Below are 19,791 nucleotides of genomic sequence, written 5' to 3' on the forward strand. Positions count from 1 at the left end.
AGGGGGGCAACCCATAGACACAAGTTGATCATTGATCTCTTAGCCGTGTGCGGTGCCCCCCTCCACCATAATCCACCTCGGTCATATCGTAGCGGTGCTTAGGCGAAGCCCTTCGTCGGTAGCTTCATCATCACCGTCATCACGCCGTCATGCAGACAGAACTCTCCCTCGAAGCTCTACTGGATCGTGAGTTCATGGGACGTCACCGAGCAGAACGTGTGCAGATCGCGGAGGTGCCGTACGTTCGGTACTAGGATCGGTCGATCGTGAAGACGTACGACTACATCAACCGCGTTGTCATAATGCTTCCGCTTTCGGTCTACGAGGGTACGTGGACAACACTCTCCCCTCTCGTTGCTATGCATCACCATGATCTTGCGTGTGCGTAGGAATTTTTTTGAAATTACTACGTTCCCCAACACTTGGATGGATGGATGTATGCTACTATATATAGAGTGAGCTAGCTTACTTCCTAAGCTAGGTAGTGGCATGGGGCCAAGTGGGCATGGGACATGGTGTTGGTTGTAAGCTACCTGGGGTAGCTTACAAACCAAGCCATGCGTGAGGCATGATGGCATGGATGGTTGTCCCCTGGACACTTTATAAAATAGTGCCAAGGGGACAAGTACACTATAGATGACGTCGCGGTACAACCGTCTCATCTGTGTCGTGTTCGATGGGACGCCGTAGTTGACCTCGGCCAGCCGGCTAGCAGGGGCAGCCGGCTGCTGGCGCAGGTGGAGCAGCCGGCCGGAGGAGCAGTCGGCCCGGGCGGGCGGGCACCCTGTCCGACTGCCTTCTGGAGTGGCCGGGTTGCGAGCAGTCGGACTGAGGGGCTTTGCTAGCCCCGATGTCTTAAAATATTGTCTCGCCGTCTTCGGGGTACCCGTGGTCAATTACCCCGACACTCCCCAACCTCAAGTCCGCGACTTTCAGGAGCTACTACGACCTCGACATCGACCATGAGATTCCTTTCTATGGAACTCAAGAACCCTAGGAGTATCTCGAGTGGGAGCGTTTGATGGACGACTACCTCAAGCTACATCATGTTCCTCTCGAAGGTCAAGTGAAGTGCGCCACAAGAAACTTCCACGACTACGCGTCGACATGGTGGCTTCACACACCTTCGCAGAGCTATGACATGAGTTGGCCCAAGACGAAGAGAGCTTTGCGGCGAGAGTTCGTGCCTCCAACCTACACGGAACAACTTCTACGCCAATTGGAGAACACCACCCAAGGATCGAAGTCCATCGACGCGTACTTCAAGGAGATGAAGAATGCCTTGCGACGAGCCGGCATGGATGACCCCATTTCAATGAAGTTCCACTTCATGATGGGATTGCACAATGACATCTCCAAGACTATCTTCCTCGACAACTACAAGTCCCTCGACGACTACTACATTGGTGCTCTCAAGGCGGAACAAGAACTCATGAAGGCTAAGGCTTCTCCACCCCAAGCACACTTCTCGAAGACCAAGCTCCAAGAAGGCGAGCATGAGGCTAGTACCACCATGATGTCCAAGCCCGACGAGCTCCAAGACGATGCTCCCAAGTACGACTTCACCGCCATCCCTCTTTGTGGCATTGATGATGCCGAGTCTACTTTGTCTCTTTTTCAAGACGGTGCGGCGACGACTACGACTACGGAGACCATCAAGGACCAAGCTTTGGAGGCGAGCGACACGGTGATGAGCAAGGATGATGCTTCCATCTTAGGAGGCGAGAGTGATGATGTGCCATCTTCGGCCTTCATCCATGGCGACGGTGATGAGATGATCGAGCATGGGATTTTCCCTTCAGTCACAGAGGAGAGCGATGATGTGCCATGTTCGGCCTTCATCCACGGCGACGACAACAAGATGGTTGAGCATGGGATTTTCCCTTCTACCACGACGACGTATGATGACTTGAGTGACTTTTCCCACCATATTGAGAGTGAGAGTGACATCACCACTAGCCCCATATATGATGTGTTGCCCCAGTTCCCATGTGAGGAGAGCCACAACCCCCACCACTTGAGTGATATGAGTGACTCCATCATATGTGACTCTAAGTGCACCTATTTTGAGGGAGTTAGTGAACCACCACATAGAGAGAGTGAGATAGTTAATAGGGCATGTGAGGCCACTTTGATTTCTTACGACTTAACCCCTACCTCTATTGTGTCTTCTCATTTGGTGCTAGGTCCCATATATGATGACGCGCCGATCCTCGACGACTTCGTCCTCCCTTTGGACACGACGATGGCCATGGTGGAATATGATGCACCCCCCACATGGTTTCATCAAGATGAAGGTGACCACCATTTGGTCTTTGCCACCTCACCTACACCACATGAGTGGAATGACAACGGTAACATAGGTGAAGGTGATGCTCTAGTCCCACTAGTGGACATTCTTGACATCGATTGCTTGCATGATGTTGATCAACCTATTACCATGCTTCATGCTAGTGTGACTTCCCCATGCGATGATTTACCCATTTATGATGAGTTTGATGATTGTCATGTGGAGTCTATTAGTTGTGATGCCATGTTACATAGGATTTCTTGTGATAATTCTTTAGGTCACATCATGTTTGACAAACCGCTTAACTTGTCATATGCTATGCACGATATCAACAATATGTCATATTTGCAATCTCTTCATAGTGAAATATGCATATGCCATTAAAATTAACCCAATTTGCACTTATGGCATAAATGACAAGCCCATGGTCATTGCCATTTGTTTTTCTTGTGATGATATTGATATGCTCCCTTTGCATCATTTATCTCACATGCCATGCCATGACAACCTAACTTTGGATATGCATTGTTTTGGATGTTGTCCATTTTCTCCATATGATGTTTCCGATATTGCTCATGAGAGACCCCCATAGTTTCCTCATACATGTTAGGATATTTTGATTCATCCTATCCATTGCATAATCCCAATAATTATGTGCATAATATGCTCCCCATTGATGTGCCATATAATTGTATGCTCAATTTGTGTCCTCATCGTGTTATACATAACAACTATTCTTTTATGATGGATGACATGTTCTTATACCATGCATCAAATTTCTTTGAGCGATTCTTATCTTGTGTTAACTCTCACGTGCACATACACATCACGATGGATGATGTGTACATTTACAACGCACACAATTTCTTTGGTTTGTGTCTCTTTGCGTAGGTATCCATGAATACTTGTCAACCTCGCAATCCCACGAGTTGACAAAACGAGCTCTAGAGAGAAATGATGACTCCGGATTCCATGGATTGCCTTTCCCACCGCTCTCTTCGCGCAAAGACTTTGCGCATTTATTCTACATGGCCCTCACATGTTTATGGGTTGTTGTCCATTACATATTCTATGCCCATCTTGCGATGTTCACTTTGCATGATATGCTCATTCCTATGCCTTTGCCATGCATTTGTGACCCATGCTTTGCATTACACATGATGATTGATTCTAGTACTTGTATGTGTATTTGCAAGCTTGGTGGAGATATTGCTTCTTTTTGCCATGATTGCTTTGTTACCCATTTCTATGATGATACTTTGATCACACCTAGTTCTCGTGCTTGTGATATGTCATGCACATTGCTTATGCCTACTATTTGCTCACATGACATGATTGCCATGATTTCCTCTAGTGTGTTGCATCTTCGCACTACTAGCTTGCACGACTTGATTACTATGATTGCTTGCCTTGTTGCATCACCGATGATTCATACTTTCTCATTTCATGCGGTATATGACAACCATCTACATGCTTTGCACACGATTCAAATTGCTTCTTGTCATATATCTCCATATGTTGCATCTCTCGTGCTAGATTTGCCATCTATTGATAGCAACAATGATTATAGTCTTGCTCATGAGATTGCCCCCATAGCATTCTCACATATATTTGAAGATTTTGACATATTTCTTGTGAAGCATGCTTGTCTTACTTCTTTGCACCATATACTGAGTGCCATGAATATCGCCATTGTTGCACCATATTATTCATGCACTTGTGTTTCTAATGGTTATGTGCAAAAGATGAGAACCATCATGATGGATGATGTGTTTATCTACCATGCGCGTACGTTCTTTGTTTTGTTGTGTGCATGTGTCGACTTCCACTTCACGTGAGTTGACCATTCGAGCTCTTGAGAGCGAGCCTCATACATTCTACCACCACTTGCTTCTACACCGCATTTGCTTTCGCTTCGGTATTGTGAAGAACGCACAAGGACATGCTTTCAAGGTGATATCCTTCTCTTTTGAGAACCCCCAAACCATGAGCATGGATATTACGGATCATACTACTTGTGTTGCTTTCCCCATGAGACTTATTGTTCATCTTGGACCACTTGATTGCACACATGTTAGAGATCTTGCTTCGACTTGTCATTTTCACCATTCCATGCATCATGATATAAATGCCTTGTGTGTTGCATCCGACTTATGGATTACTTGCTCCTATCATATGTTTGGTTGCACCAATATCATTTCTTCACATATGCCATGTCCCATTGCTTCTCACATGATTGACTTGATTGCCTCACACATGATGAACAATTGCTCTTTCTATTGTGTTGAGTGCCACACTATCTTCACTACACCCTATGCACGTTATGCTTGGATTGTCTTGCACTTGACCCATCTCTTTAGACACTTAATTTTATTTGGTGTTGTGAATGATTCTTATGCCTACCATCGACCATTTGTCGAGTGCTTTATGCATGATTGCTATGAACTTGAGGTAGATGCTTATCCTCTTGTCACACATATTTGCATCTCTACCTCACATTTACATTCTTGTTTCCATGATGACCTTGATTTTGCTCAATCTATGTGTTTACATGCGATGTCACAATCCTTTGTCACATCTTATGCTATGCATGATGACAACACTTGTTTGGTGAATCACCTCTTAAATGCTTGGTTTTGCACTAACGCTAACCACATTTGTTTTTCCAAGTGTTTGTTGTCCTTGCTCCTTTTGAAGGAATCACTAGATGGTGCGACATTGGAGAGTGCTCATTTCGAGCTTGATGATGCTGAGTACTTGGTGAACGTACACTTCTACACGGCGAAGCCATCTCTTTCCCATGGTGATTTGGTTTTCGATCCGAGGTCGGATCTTTCCCAAGGGGGGGAGATGATGCGGAGCATCCTATGGACATCACCATGTCAAGAGTCCGTTTGACGAGTGACACGTGCGACATCTACTTCACATACACAAAGGTGAATCATCTCCTTTACACGTGCTCACTTGACCCCTTCGAGGATGGTATACTACTTGACACTTCTCCCGTGTGCATGCATAGGTATTGTCGGAGCTTCACGTATGTTGAGGAGGAGTGCAAGCGCCAAGGAACAACTACACCATCCGCGAGGGAAGCCTGGAAGCGACGACGGAAGAAGACGGAGCAGCTGAAGCTACAACGGCCGGACATCCGGGCCAAGGGTCGGACATCCGGCGCCTAGGCAGCCGCACTGAGCTGCCCCAACAGCCGACCAGCCACAAGCCAGCTCCAGGCCCCGGACATCCGGCCCATGCCCGGACATCCGGCCCTTTCCCCGGAAATCCGGCGTATCCAGAGAGCAACCGAACCTCCACTTCAGCCCGGACGTCCGGCCGAGACCCCGGACACCCGGCTCGTCCCGAAGCCCCGGACATCCGGCCCCCAGCCCGGACGTTCGGCACCTGCGCGTGCCTAACCGGGCATGAGGCCCATGTATCCCATCCTCACTTACCCCTTCGTGGACTAGCCTATATATACTCATTCCCCTTCCTCTAGTTAGGGTTAGCAATGGTTTAGCTCATTATAGAGATAGAGCTTTGCTCATCCTTGTGGTTCTTCTCGATCAAGAGACCGCGGCCTCTTCGGAGAAGATCCACGCTTGGATTCAAGACCCCTCACGGGAAGATCCCTCACGGATTCAAGGCCTCCTCATGGAGATGAACTAGTTACCGTTTGTATCATCCTTTGTTGATTGTGGATCGTGTATCTCTTTGTGTTTCGAGGATCTAGCACATGTGTAATCGAATCTTATTGGTTTGATTGATTCCTCTCGTGTTTCCCCTCGTGTTTCCCCCTCGTGTTCTTCGTGTTCTTCGTAGGATCCGCTCCAATCGTGAAAGATCGGGCATCTAGGGTTCCAACCTACATCACCCGAGGTGGGCGTTCCGTGGTACGCCACACCCCAACTGGTTGGGGTCGATGGACAGGACCCCATTGCGGCCATAGGCGGTTGGCGCTGGATGAACAGGACCCCGTGGAGGTCATCCCTCGGTATGCCACACCCCAGCCGGTTGGGGTTTGATGAAGAGGATCACGTTGTGGCCGTAGGTGGTTGACGGATGAACAAGACCCCGTGGAAGCCGTTCCGCGGTACGCCACACCCCAACCAGTGGAGGAGTCGATGAACACGACCCCATTTCGGCCGTTTCATGGCACGCCGCACCCCAGCCCGTTGGCTCCCGTTGAACAGGACCCCATTTCAGTCGTCCCACCCCAGCCAGTTGGCATTGAATGAACAAGACCCAGTCGCAACCGTAGGTCGTTCGCTCTCGCCGTTTCGGCCATCTCGTCCCATCCTGTTGACACTCAATGAACAGAACCCCATTGTTGTGTACCCCCACCGTCATGTGCACCCATCTGTTGCATGTGCCCCGTTGCTACGTACGTTGCCTCAATGTACAGGAGCCCTACATGTATGTGCAAGTACACGTTCGAGACTTGTGTCGTATGTATGTACTATGTATTTGGCCGTATTTTTTGCAGTGTGGTTGTATGTATGTACGTGTACCCGATTTAAACGGGACTTCGTGACCTGCTACGTTCAGGGCCAAATTTCCTAGTACGACATGTGTTGCTCCTTACTCTGGCACGATTGATCATTGGAGAAAGACCGGTATATACATACATGTTTGCGACCGGACAGATAATGCTACGTATGCTTCAACCTGATGGGTCCCAACTATTAGAGAAATCTTTCTTTTTGCGCGTAATAAGGAGGCACTTGCTTCCGAGCAGCCATGTATCAAATGAGTCCCTACTGTCAGCCTCTCTACATACACTCTTCTTCTGATGGTTGTTATTTGTTGACCACGTTGACAATGCCACGCCGAGCACATCAAGGAGGTGGACAACAACGAGGCTTCAAAATGAAACAACTCAAAGCCAGACAAGATGTTGCAGTGGCAGAGTGAAATACAAGGGTTGACTAGTTCGGGTGCGGCTACCATCACCGAACAGTAGCTATGAGAAGATAGAGGGATGCTTTGGCCGATGATTTAGAATAGGGTGGGGCAACGAGGCATGTGCGGTGCTGCCGCCAGCCGCTAGAGGCACGAGCAGGATGTCCGTTAATGCTTTTTTGTTTGAGCGGCTAAAGAAAGAAGACGAGAGAGTTTAAGACATCCAACGGTTACCGCTGTCAAAAATGTTTGTTAACTAAATTGATAACACCTTGCGTGGGCCTAAACCTCGTGAGTCCCATATGTCAGCATTATGACAGACATGCAGGCCCTCTTTTTTAAGAATTTACAGTTCATTCATTGGGCTGGCTAAAAATAAGACTTAAAGTAAAGTTATTTTCAGGCCTCAAATAATAGGGAGCAACTAGTTAACGAGCGCTCCTTCGGGAGCCTCGCAACAATCAGCGCCACTTGGCGGGCTCTCAGCCATTCGCCACATGTCGCGCTCTAGACGCTCCCTCCAGATTTTGTTTTTTTTATTTTCCCGCACGCGTTTTCGGCTTTTTAAACGGTTTTTTTTTTGACGTTTTGGTTTTTCCCCAGTCTTCCTTAGCGTTTCGACAAAAAAAATTGCGCGAAAAAACGCGTTTACTTTTTTTTTCTTTCGTGAAAAGTCACGTTTTTTTCGCGAGAGGCACGGTTGTGCTTTAGCGAGAGTCACGGCCGTGCCTTTCGGAAACGAAAAAAAACGCGTTTTCTGTTTTTTTTCTTTTGCGGGAGTCACGGTTTTACTTTCGCGAGAGGCACGGTTGTGCTTTCGTGAGAGTCACGGCCGTGTCTCTCGAAAAGGGAAAAACAAAACGTGTTTTCTGTTTTTTTCCTTTCGCGAGAGTCACGGTTTTGCTTCCGCGAGAGGCACAGTTGTGCTTTTTACGAGAGTCACGGCCGTGCCTCTCGGAAAGGGAAAAAAATACGCGTTTTCTGTTTATTTTTTCTTTCGCGAGAGTCACGATTTTGCTTTTGCCAGAGGCACGGTTGTGCTTTCGCGAGAGTCACGGGCGTGCCTCTTTCGAAAAGGGAAAAAAAACGTGTTTTCTGTTTTTTCTTCTTTTCATAAGAGTCACGGTTTTGCTTCCACGAGAGGCACGGTTGTGATTTCGCGAGAGGCACGGGCGTGCCTTTTTCGGAAAGGGAAAAAACCGTGCTCCCAGTTTGGTTTTTTTCACAAGGTTTGTTTTGTGAAAAAAAATTCGTCAAAACCTATCAACATAGGATCTAGTTTTAAAGATCTCGACACGAGGAATCCAATGATGAAAACGGTTTAAGATTTGGACGCACGGTTTAAGAAATAAAACGTTTTGAATAAATGAATCTACGAAAAAGGGAAAACTTTCAAGTTACAATGCGCCACTTGTCGTGACCTGGGAATATGAAATGTTCTTTGCAACAAGTACTCCTTAATTAAGTGATTTCGCAAATAATACCTCCTCTTGAAAGATTTAAAGCTGCTCTAGGCTGAAAAACAATGTTGGGTTTGCCAAGTATTTTACTAAAACAATAAGTTAGGCTGGGCACGCTCCATTAAGAAAAAACCTTGCTCAATCTAAAGAAATAAAATAGTAGCTGATCAGATGGTGTGTACAGTTGTCAGAGTGGTACTATTGTACTATCTGTCATTCTGAGCGAAAATTTGATGCCTTAAGCATCGGAACGGAGTAGTAGCATTTACATCGGAAGCCGAAGCATAGGAAGGCAACGAGTGAACAAAAGTAGAATAGCACACATCAGCATACACCTACGAAGATAATCACTAGTGACCAGCTCCATCCAAGAATGAGCTCATCATACTCGCAATCGAACACATCCTGAGACATCACAGGAGATCACAGAAACTGTGATGCAGTAGAGTCCGGCCACCCAGGCACAGCTCTAAGTTTGTACAATTTGGCTGCCTACCTCAAGGGCAAAATATCTAATTTGAACTATATGCATGATGGGCTACATTTAGATCACACCAATTTTTGACATTCTATGGACAAGAGAATACAACAACACATCACCACAACATACACTCTTATATAACCTATGTAAACAGAAAACACAGCAGCTTTGCCATCTATGATCTATCAACTCTATTAATTATGAGTGAATTAGGAATACCATTGCCCTTCAAAACTCCATCATCTAATCGCAAACCTGAAAGTCGTTAAATAAACTCTACATGCTAGCCAAACAAAATGGAACTTATGATACCGTTCTTCCATAACAAATGGAGGCCAAGTAGAGATTTTTTGCCCATTTCTCCTGCAACAATATGAATCAATAGATGGTCAAGAACAGCTAAAACACGGATATCAGATAAAAGGGAGGGTATATTAGATCACCTTCACATGCTGGCTCGGGAAAGCAGATGTTCTTAGGGTTTCCTGCGTTTCATCAGCAGGCTTTCTTCTGGGGATGCTCAAGATAAGTGCTGTCTGGTCCCATGTAGCAGCAGTAGCAGTGATGCGATAACCATTATCCCAACGCCGGTGAACTCCCTCACTTGGATACAAGAAGTCAAGCTCCACGACCTACAACAGAAAATAGTTTAAAACACAAAGCACAGGCATTAAACTGTATCCTCATAATTTTTATAGCATATGCCCCATTGAACACTGAGATTCAGCAAAGCACAGACACACCTGATCTACAAAGCCAGCATTACGGGACACGACCACTGCCCATCGGCTTCCTGCAGTGGCCATAGCTGTGACGTAAAACCCCTCCTTCCACTTCTTGTTTATCCACTTGAAGGGAAACGAGTCACTTACTTTGTAGGATTGCTGTGCATATTGTGTTCCTGGAGGCTCAAAGTCAGTTCCAATCTTTTAAACATGTGTATTCACAAGAACACTGATATTCAGGACCTCCAACTTCAAAAGCATTTTGTAAAGAAGATCTGACAATGCTTATCCACACTAATGTTGAACAGATCAATCCTATACTATCTGGAAGAAGAGACAAGATTCCGGAGAAACCACAGTACCAGGCAGCAACATGATCAGAGTCCTGGTACTGCCAGTGCAAGTGTAGTTATTAAAGTCAGACCGGTAATCGAACCGGCAAGGTCCCCCACTTCACCGGCCCATCTGGCAATTCGCTGGTTCGAGCACCAGCCTGTAAATATTAGTTTCCCACGCACTAGTACCACTACCAAGACAACATATAATGCAATTCCAAGATAAATATACACATAAACAATCCCACTAGAGCATGAAACTCAACGACCACAATCCCCACCTACACAGCATGAGATCCATTGACTGAGTTATCCCTGGCAAGTATCTACTCGCTGTCACCTGGGATGCCATGTTCAATCAAGCTGCTACCCCTGCTACTTGCCCAGCTTGCTAGCTAACACTGCCCTAACAGAGGCTGGATGACAACCATGGCGCTTTTATCAAATCGAAAGTAGATGATTTCACATGAGATTGAAGCTCTGTATAGTGAATGGCAATGCATGGCCAAACTGAGGGAGAAGACAGAAATTAGACTAGAAAAGAAAAACATAGTGAGAATGAGGCAGAGGGACGAGAAAAACCCTAGAGTATCTTGTGAAGATACACAGCAGAACAGACCAATTAAACCAGGAAGGCCCAAGACAATGTCTTCATTACTATCCGATTCATTAATTTTCACCAAATACAAAAAGAAAAAAACAGTTTTCACAAAAAGATGCCTGGTTTGTCTTGGTTTTTCCGTTTATTGCATGGTTAGTTTTTTAAGGAAACCAGACAGCTAACGTCTCTGTTCCGATTGGTTGCCGGTCCAGTCGAGTGCAAGTAACGTTCTTCAGCAGACATCATTGCAATTACCTCTAGACATGACCACCAGAGAACTGCCATTGTTTGCACCTGCTAACGCGGTGACATAGAAGTTCTTCTCCCACTGCTCCATTATCCATTCCTAAGAGCAAGAAAAGCAAATATATTGAAATAAATTAGTCCATTGATACGCTGTAGAAACGAAAGAGAAAGAAAGATGTGCAATGCAAAAGAAGTCAGCATGACTAACCTTGTGAAGAAAATATGGAGAAAGTTCATAGACTTGAGAAGTAAAGCCAGTGCCAGCATCCATTATTAGAGCCCACAAATTTGAGCAAGAGGCAACTGAGCTTATAAACAAGCCATCTTCATTTCCTTTTGAAATATGTTGTGCTAACCTACCATCTGCAACATTATAGTGGTACCTGCAAAAGAAGTGTGGTTGGGATGGAAATGTTTACTTTCCATCTAAAGCTAGCTTGCCTCTATGGGATTCATACCTCTGCTTCATAGGCCGCCTCGCATTGTAAACACTAACCCATTGTGTTGAAGGCATCCCCATCCTGATCTTCTTCTTGGGTTGGTCATCGTCATCCTCCTCCATCATGAGGCGACCTCTCTTCTGGCCAACCTGGTATATAAGCTGGTAGAAATTCAACAAATTATTAGTATGCTAACTCACATTGCACAGCTGAAATGATATGAAGTCAAATTCCCCGGTAAGCATTAAACCATGACGCCCAAGAACTTCCCGCAGAAAGTTAGCTAGGAACAATCTAATGCTACACAGTTACATAGTTTTAGCATCTGAGCATGGTCATAACTCATAACACGTTATGAATTAGTGAGAAGTAACAAGGCACGACATGCAGTACCTTCTGAGCACCATCAGTGTTGATTGGTCTTATGTCTGGATTGGGGCCAACAATTCCATCAAAAAGAGAGATGCACTTTGCATAATTTGGTTCTTCATCAAACTTTAAGTTCACAACATACTCAACAAACTGTCGGAAAGGTTGTGGACAAAAGCAACACAAAGATTCTGGAGAGGTTGCCATCTTTTTCTTGCAAACAAGGAAACCTTTATTTTCTCCCTACATTATTCCACAAAAGTCTTGGGTAAGGAAAAGAACCAAATGCAAAATGAAAATTTTACTCCCAACAAACTTCACCTGATATCCTTGCCAAGGAAGGCGACCACGCAGAAGAAAAACAAGTGTGTAGGCAAGGGATTCAAGGTCATCTCTCCTGCTTCCAGTTCTTCCCAAGTGAGCGTGCACACTAGCATACCGAACGGTTCCTCTGTAGGAAAAACAAGTAGAAAAAATGTCAGTGTAGTAACTAATAAACTAATAAGAAAAGGAAGGCTTTAGGTCTTAGTATTTCTCCTGCAAACCTGAAGACATCAGGCCTCTGATCATACTCAACTAGTTCTCCTGTACCAGTGTCTTTCCATTTAGTAGCTGCAGAGAGAAAGTAATGTTAGCACCCCACTGGACACAGTAGACACTGGAAAATCATTATCAAAAGAACAGTGAAATAAGATTACCTAATCCAAGGTCAACAAGAAAAAGCTTCTTATCCTGCACTGTGCCTGGGGGTCCAAGAAGAAAGTTCTCAGGTTTTACATCACCATGGACATACCTATGATAAACAAGAGTTGTTAGCTATGTTTTTATATGCCAAAACAATAAAACAAAGCTCCATTGCCAAGGTACAAATAAATACCCTTTTGAGTGCATCTTCTCCAGTATAGAAATGGCTTCTATAGCAATACAAGCAACCATTTCAACAGACATTCTGTAACAGAAAGACAAAACTCAAATTAACTGGGCAAACCAGCGATGAACATTAAGGGAAATAACTAATTAGATACTTACGAGTGGGAATTATTATTCCATACATCCCACAGGCTTGGTCCCAACATATCCATAATCTGAACATATATATACATATAGGTTACATTAGGAAAAAGAAAACATCCTAGTTTTGCAATGGAACAAGCAATCAAAAAGAAGTGGGAACATCTTGGCGCCAAAAGTTGGCTTGGTAGATGCGGTGTGATGCACTGGTTATAATTGCATTTCCAACAATATATCGTTACTTATTTCAACTCACTCATTCTCGCTCCTCTCCGATCTGTTCTCTTATTTATTTTTCTCACTGGACCCACATGCCATACTCTTTTCTCCATCTACTTCTCTCTTCCCATATTCCTTCTTCTGCAACAAATGGACCTCACACACTCCAATACTTCTCTCAACCACATCAGATCCGATTGTTGGAGATACCCTAAACAAAAGAACTAGACTTTCAGACTTACCTAGAAAAATTGTGATTTTTACTAAACAGTACTCCCTCATCTATGCACATATATTCTTGTGCATTGATGTTAATCTGATGCTAACGAAACAAGTCTTCTGATCCAACTGAGGTTTTGAGTACGTTTAGGATCAACAGTGACACTGAAATTCACTCGAGAAGGTGAAAGACTACACTTGATTAAGACTTTCTACCTCAAACCATTACGTCTTCATCAAATTCAATCTACTTTATTCAATAGGTACATTTAATCAGTTAAACGAACTTAACAAGCATGGAGCATGCCAGCAATCATATGTGGTGGCTTGGCTAATGGCTACATCTACATGCAGCGCAAAGTGGTACTAAGAAAATGTGGTCATCAGCAACAGGATTGTGGATACAATTTATTTATTTTGGCAAGTTTTGTACTCCCTCCGATCCAAAATAAGTGTCACAGTTTTGAACTAAGGTTATTTCAATCTTAGTTCAAAACTGCGACAGGATCCAAAATAAGTGTCGCAGTTTTGAACTAAGGTTAGTTCAATCTTAGTTCAAAACTGCGACACTTATTATGGATCGGAGGGAGTAGTGATTCAAACACAAAATTTAAATATTTCTCATAAGAGTTACAAGCCCTTATTTTCGTAAACAAGAAATATGCTACTGTGTTCTGTCTTCTGAGCCGTTTAAAGAACTTTAATTCCTTAATCCCACCAGCATACCAAAAAAGACAGGAACTTTTGTACTCGGTATGCCTACAGTCTACACCATTGGAAGAACAACTTTCGTCATTAGTCTTCATCAGTTACAGGGCAGAGCACCAACAGAAGATGATCAAGGGCATTCTATGTTGTTTACTTATAAAGGAAACACAAAAAGGGGAAATTCAGTGTTATGCTGTATGTCATAAAGGTACCGAGTGAGAAGGTAATCAAACAAGCTAGCAAGAGTGCATACTGTGCCAGAGAGAGAGAGACCGCCGGGGGGGGGGGGGGGGGGGGGGGGGGTTGGGCAGTGCTAAAACCAGAAATCAACTACTAAGTGTCTATGCACTCAGAATCACCACATAAAAGAGGCAAAGGGTACATGCTCCATTACCATGATATAGTACTCCGATTGCTTCCCTTTGTAGTGTACTCTTGGCACGCCATGGATCCCGCTAAGAGTGCTGCCAGATGGATGTTTTACGCAAACGAAGTTAATATGCATTCTAGAAATGCCAATTGCAATCACAATTTGTACAGAAAAGCAAGACCAAAAAGGAAATTGTACAAAATGTAAATAAGTTGCAGGAACAAGAAAAAATAGAACAGACGGAACACCTACTTGTAAACCTGCCACTCATAAGGAGCTCCATAATTGCAGCCTTTACTGGTTCGGTGTTCAAATTTGATTGCAACCTAACATAAACAGAAACATGATATAAATATAATGCAATTATTAAAATACAAAGAGGCATCCAGATAAGACAAATTGACCTCCAAAGCATTTGCACCAGGTGTCCTGTCAATGAGACTAGGAGTGGAAATACGGCGACCAACGTATACTTGGCCAAATCCTCCCTTTCCAAGCTTTCTGTCAAGTTTGTAGGTAGGTGAATTGCCAATCTGGATCTGTTCCACCTCAATGAAAAAGAATATGAGTCACGGAATCACCAAAACGATGCAACCATGCTACACCCGTCTTGAAAACCAAATATTCCTACTACGCAACCAGGTATTCCTACTACGCCTACTGCTAAGACTAATGAAAAAAGTTAGGTTCCTGCACATCAAAATGCTAAAGATTCTTGGGCAGTGAATAAACTCAGTGAATCTTGCACAGCTGGACGAACAAAGGCTCATCCCGTGTCAGGAGAAAAACACTAATAACTTCTACCTGCAAGAACTCTTGACTGTTGGGGCTATTACCTACTATAATTTTCCATTGGGTAGTAATTTCCAAAGATTATAATTGGAGGCATATGCCTGCACTGTCCTATTAAGTACATCAATCATCATTTTTAGAGCTAGTGCTGTGGTTACAACTGCTAAGAGTTATATTACGCTCCATGTATAGCCTGTATATTTTCCCCGTTGTATGAGGGGTTTCCTGCATACTTACAACTTGTGTGTGTGTGTGTGTATGCTGGCCATTGGCCCCTAGGAAATTCAAGTTGCATATTTCCTAACATGGTATTAGAGCCTAGAGTTTTTTTTTCGCACGTGCAACTCGTGCTGTGATCCCCCGTTGCGCCACCACCATCCCCTTTTTTTGGCAGCCACCGCCGTGTCCTTCTCACGGCTGCTGCTGCCTGCTGTTCACATTGCCACCTGCCCTCGCATGATGATTCTACATGTCAACGCCCTGCTGGATCCCGATTCCAAGCCGCATGTCTACATCGCCCAGCCAACGCCGCCAGTCTCCTGTAGCTGATGTCGCCCTGCCTCCACTACCTGCAAATCGTCCTAGATCGGCGTCGCCCCACCGGATCCGTGCTGCCACCTCCATTTCCGCCCGGCCACTGGCTCGTTGCTCTGCACCTCCGCCGCCGCCCACCCGGCTCCATGATTCCGCCGCCCAACTCTGCACCTCCGAGCACTCGCCGCTGCAATTCGCCTGCTGCTCACTCCCCGTGCGCCCGCTGCTGCTACCCATGTCTCATGTGTGAGCGCTTTTGCTGTTGCTGTCTCCCTGCCTCTGCTTGCACGTGCCTGTGTTTTTGCTTGTTTCGGGCTGCTCCGCCCGTACTTCTGATCAAGGCTCTTCTTTTATGTCTCATCAGTTTCATGAATTTGCCTAATCTTTTAGAATTAAATTGTTAAATTCGTTGCCTTATTTGCTCAAGCTTATGGACAGGCCGAATCTAGCAATAAAACTTTAATTAAGCTTATAAAGAAGAAAATTAAGGAGCATCCGAGAAGGCGGCATGAAGTGCTCTCGAAAGCTTTATGGATATCTAAGCACGGAGCGACTCAAGTGACACCGTATGAGGTGGTGTATGGGCAGGAAGCAGTGCTGCCCGTGGAGATTAATTTGCAAGCTCTTAAGAGTAGCCACACAAAATGATTTGTCGCCTGTGGATTACAATAATTTAATGATGGATAGGATAGATGATGTTTCAGAGGAAAGGTTGAGAGTCTTGCAAGAGATTGAAAAAAAGAAATTACGAGTGGCAAAAGCTTATAATAAAAAGGAAAGGGGAAAATTGTTTCAAATTGGAGAATTAGTGTGGAAAATGATTTTTCCTATTGGAACTAGAAATAATAAATTCGGCAAATGGTCGCCTAGTTGGGAAGATTCGCATAAGGTTGTAGAGACTGTTCGTGGAAATTCATATTTTCTACAATCTTTGCAGGGGGGGGAATTGCCGAAAGCCCGCTGCACGTGGCTCCCGCTTGCGCAGGGTCCGGGGAAGGGTCCGACCACTTTGGGTCTATAGTACACAGCCTTCCCCTACATTTCTGCAAGAGGCTGTTTCCAGGACTCGAACCCGTGACCTCATGGTCACAAGGCAACAGCTTTACCGCTGCGCCAAGGCAGGGGGAAAAATTGCCGAAGTGGAAAATATTTGAAGAAGTACTATCCTAGCATGTGGCAAGAAGCTTGATGGCCCTATGGGCGATATTACCTAAGATGTCGCCCTAAGCAAAACATGGCCGATATGATTTCAGATAGCCCCCTAAGCAAATTTGGCCAGTGTGTTATTTGTACATCGCTTGAGATAGAAAAGATTTTGCTTGAGCAGGCTGGTTTAGAATGCTTGTGATAGAAAAGATTTTGCTTGATCAGCTATTCGGCCAGAACAGAGCTAATATGGAAGGTGTACTATTATTGGGCTCAGGTTGGTGCTTTTACAGGTCTAGCCGAATTAATTAAAGATTAGGAATTTGGCTTGTATGACAAGGAAACAGTACGTGACTAGTCAGGAGTCCTATTCCAAATTGCCAAAGGCCAAGCATGCCCTAATATATATGGGCACATGGCCGATTGAAAAGCTACAATCAATCAATCCTTAACTCTGTGTTACTTTTTTCTCCTAAGTTTTCTCCTTCCAACATCTAGGTCATAGCTTCTGCCCAGCCCTAGCAGCCCTACGGTTTGGCTCATCTTTGCCGTTTTGCATAAAAAACGGTCGGTTTACCTCCACGTAAGCGAGGAATCTGTGGTGCTGTGCGGATCAATTTCCCGCGGCAACAGGGTGAGTTATATTATGTTCCATGTATAGCTTGTATATTTTCCCCATTGTATGAGGGGTTTCCTACAAATTTACCCATTTGAAGAGTAGTTATTTTGACATTTTGTACCATAAATGGCATGCACAGGTCAAAAAGGAAAACAAAATCAGCACTGAAGAAGGTTTTGTCTTACCAAGACATGAGCAGAGTTTGCAACTCAGTTCACAGCCCTAGAAACCATACACACTTTGTTCTGTAAAAAGAAACAGTACACACTTGCACAGCATATTCCAACCAACCTATGAGGCTGCATTCTCACATTTCCTTTTCCAAATTTAGAAACCTCAGTTAGGCACTGCTTGTTGCATTAACTAGCTCCCATGGTTCCATAACAACTACAGTAGCATATTCAAACTCGCGCATCTACTTCCTGCTATGTTAAAGAAGCATATTTACTCCATTTGTGCCGTGAAAAACACGAGTATAGTAGGTTAAGAACAACAATTTTGCTAGAGCACATCTAGATGTACCATAAGTATTGCACATCTAAGTCCTATGTCATTGATCTTACGTCGAGATTCGTGTGAATATTTTTCTTTTCTTTTTTCTTTTCCTCTTTATGCTGGATTCACTCACTTAGATGTGCAATAACTAGAGCACATCTAAATGTGCCCTAGACACACCTAAGAACAAAGACTTGCACGCCATCCATAACACTAGGAACTTCTCGGACAGCATGCTCATGTCACATTTTCATACCTCTGCAGGTCCTGCCATTCAATAGCGACCATTCCTGCCATATCAGACCTGAGAACATACCGAATTCATGTCTACTCGCGTTTCTAGCATGGAACCTATAGTCCTAAACAAGATATCTCCATCCCCAGCTCTTGGAACCCTGCGGCCGCACGAGATTGTGCCATTCCAAGCACGAATCGCTCAACTCCGAGCGATACCGCACCAATAAAGACGTTCAATCACGCGGATGAAATCCAAACAGCGGACAATTCGAAACAAACACCCGGTGCTTGCATAATAGAGGAGATCCTCACCGTCTCAGGGAGCGGCGTGGAGCTCCCGTCGTCGCCCGGGGGGGCATCGTCCTTGTCTGCGCTCCGAGCGACGCTGTCGCCGTCGTCCATCCCTGCCACGCGCGTGTTCAGCACACAGCTCTGAATCTCCTGCGTCCGCTACTGCTGCTACAGCGGTGGCGGTGGAGGCGGCGGGAGGTGGGCGCTTGCTTCCTCCTTACGCCTTAGTCGTGGCTAGAGATAGGTCTGGGGGAGACGTTGGTGGGGATGCGCTGGAGGTGGAGGAGGCGGTCCCGTCGGCGACGGCGAGCCGGGAGGAATGGGGGCGAGGAGAAACAAACGGGAAAGTGAGAGGAGAGGGGATCGAAACTTCTGGACTAGTATCTCGTGCGATCTCCCGGAGCCGGAGGTAGGCTCGTACGTAATTTTGGCCATCTCGATGCACCAAAAAATTTAGACTGCAGCAATCTTAAAGCACCTCTGGACCACACCGGTTAGGAATGGTCAAATCGGTCGTTTTCAAACAGTCGATCTCTTCGCATACAGGAAAGAGGTATGTGGCGCCGAGCTCATGCGAGCAGGAAGATAGCGCGAGCTCGCCCGCATCCTCGAAAAATCGGTGAAAGCAATTTGGTAACCTTCCGTTGACGGTGTCCCATCTAAGGGACCCTTCACCATGTCGACTCTCGTCTAGTGGGTCGGGCTGAGGACCCCTTCTCGGTTTCGACCTGGGCCACATCGGAAGGCCCATGGCGTATAATAAGGTTTCAGAAGACTTGCCGTACACGACAAGGTGTTGGATCTATGAAGGACTCTGCCTCCTCATAAGTAGCCAACTTGGATCTTGTACCCTAAGAACCCCGTACCTATATGAACCGAGGAGGGGCCTGGCCCATAGAAAACAACAAGAAATCTCTTGGTAGAAACACGTGCTTTCTAATTACTCCAACGCAATAAACACAAGCAGGACATAGGGTATTATCTCCTCAGAGAGTTCGAACCTGGGTAAAATCCATGTATCTCTGTTGCCCTCGTTACAAGACATCTAGCTTAGGATCCCCTACCTAGAGATTTGCCGGTAGAGGTTCCCTCGGTGGTGGCCTATGCAAGCCTGCTAGGTGATCGTCGCAGATCAATGGGAGTCAGGATCAACGAGTAGATCGATTTCGAGGAGATCTTTGTGCCGGGGAAAATGTTCATCTTCGGTGGCGTCAACCTTGTCGCCAACTCAATTGGCCACCTCGGCCAAGTCAAATCCTTTGCTCTAGGCTAGATCGTCAGTTCGGCAACATGGAGTACACCGCAAA

At 45.3% G+C, this 19,791-nt stretch overlaps 1 protein-coding gene across 2 annotated transcripts; it reads right to left on the reverse strand.

Annotated features, from left to right (window-relative positions):
- Positions 1 to 9,012: 9,012 nt before the first annotated feature.
- LOC109742524 (casein kinase 1-like protein HD16) lies at positions 9,013 to 18,927 on the reverse strand. Of its 2 annotated transcripts, none has more exons than XM_040400451.3 (16): positions 18,506 to 18,927; positions 14,775 to 14,871; positions 14,623 to 14,696; positions 14,395 to 14,464; positions 12,873 to 12,928; positions 12,721 to 12,792; positions 12,542 to 12,636; positions 12,389 to 12,455; positions 12,165 to 12,294; positions 11,868 to 12,086; positions 11,493 to 11,635; positions 11,243 to 11,417; positions 11,044 to 11,134; positions 9,871 to 10,028; positions 9,571 to 9,759; positions 9,013 to 9,490 (listed from the first exon to the last, which is right to left on the reverse strand). In XM_040400451.3, the coding sequence occupies exons 1-16, from the start codon at positions 18,550 to 18,552 to the stop codon at positions 9,431 to 9,433; spliced, it is 1,743 nt and encodes a 580-aa protein (XP_040256385.1). In that variant the 5' UTR covers positions 18,553 to 18,927; the 3' UTR covers positions 9,013 to 9,430. The 2 variants fall into 2 exon arrangements, with proteins under 2 accessions (XP_040256385.1, XP_020157206.1); XM_020301617.4 differs by having other exon boundaries at positions 14,775 to 14,909.
- Positions 18,928 to 19,791: the final 864 nt, after the last annotated feature.

The sequence above is a fragment of the Aegilops tauschii genome, chromosome 1, assembly GCF_002575655.3.
Source record: "Aegilops tauschii subsp. strangulata cultivar AL8/78 chromosome 1, Aet v6.0, whole genome shotgun sequence".
NCBI classification, from domain to species: domain Eukaryota; kingdom Viridiplantae; phylum Streptophyta; class Magnoliopsida; order Poales; family Poaceae; genus Aegilops; species Aegilops tauschii.

Bases quoted from the DNA above. Each gene is read 5' to 3' on its own strand.
- LOC109742524 (XM_020301617.4), bottom strand. From the start codon at position 18,595: ATGGACGACGGCGACAGCGTCGCTCGGAGCGCAGACAAGGACGATGCC. The intron at 12,637-12,720 runs GTATTTATTTGT...TGTTTATCATAG, and splicing joins GAGAAGATGCACTCAAAAGG to GTATGTCCATGGTGATGTAA. The intron at 10,029-11,043 runs GTAATTGCAATG...TTGAGCCTCCAG, and splicing joins TCTGGTGGTCATGTCTAGAG to GAACACAATATGCACAGCAA.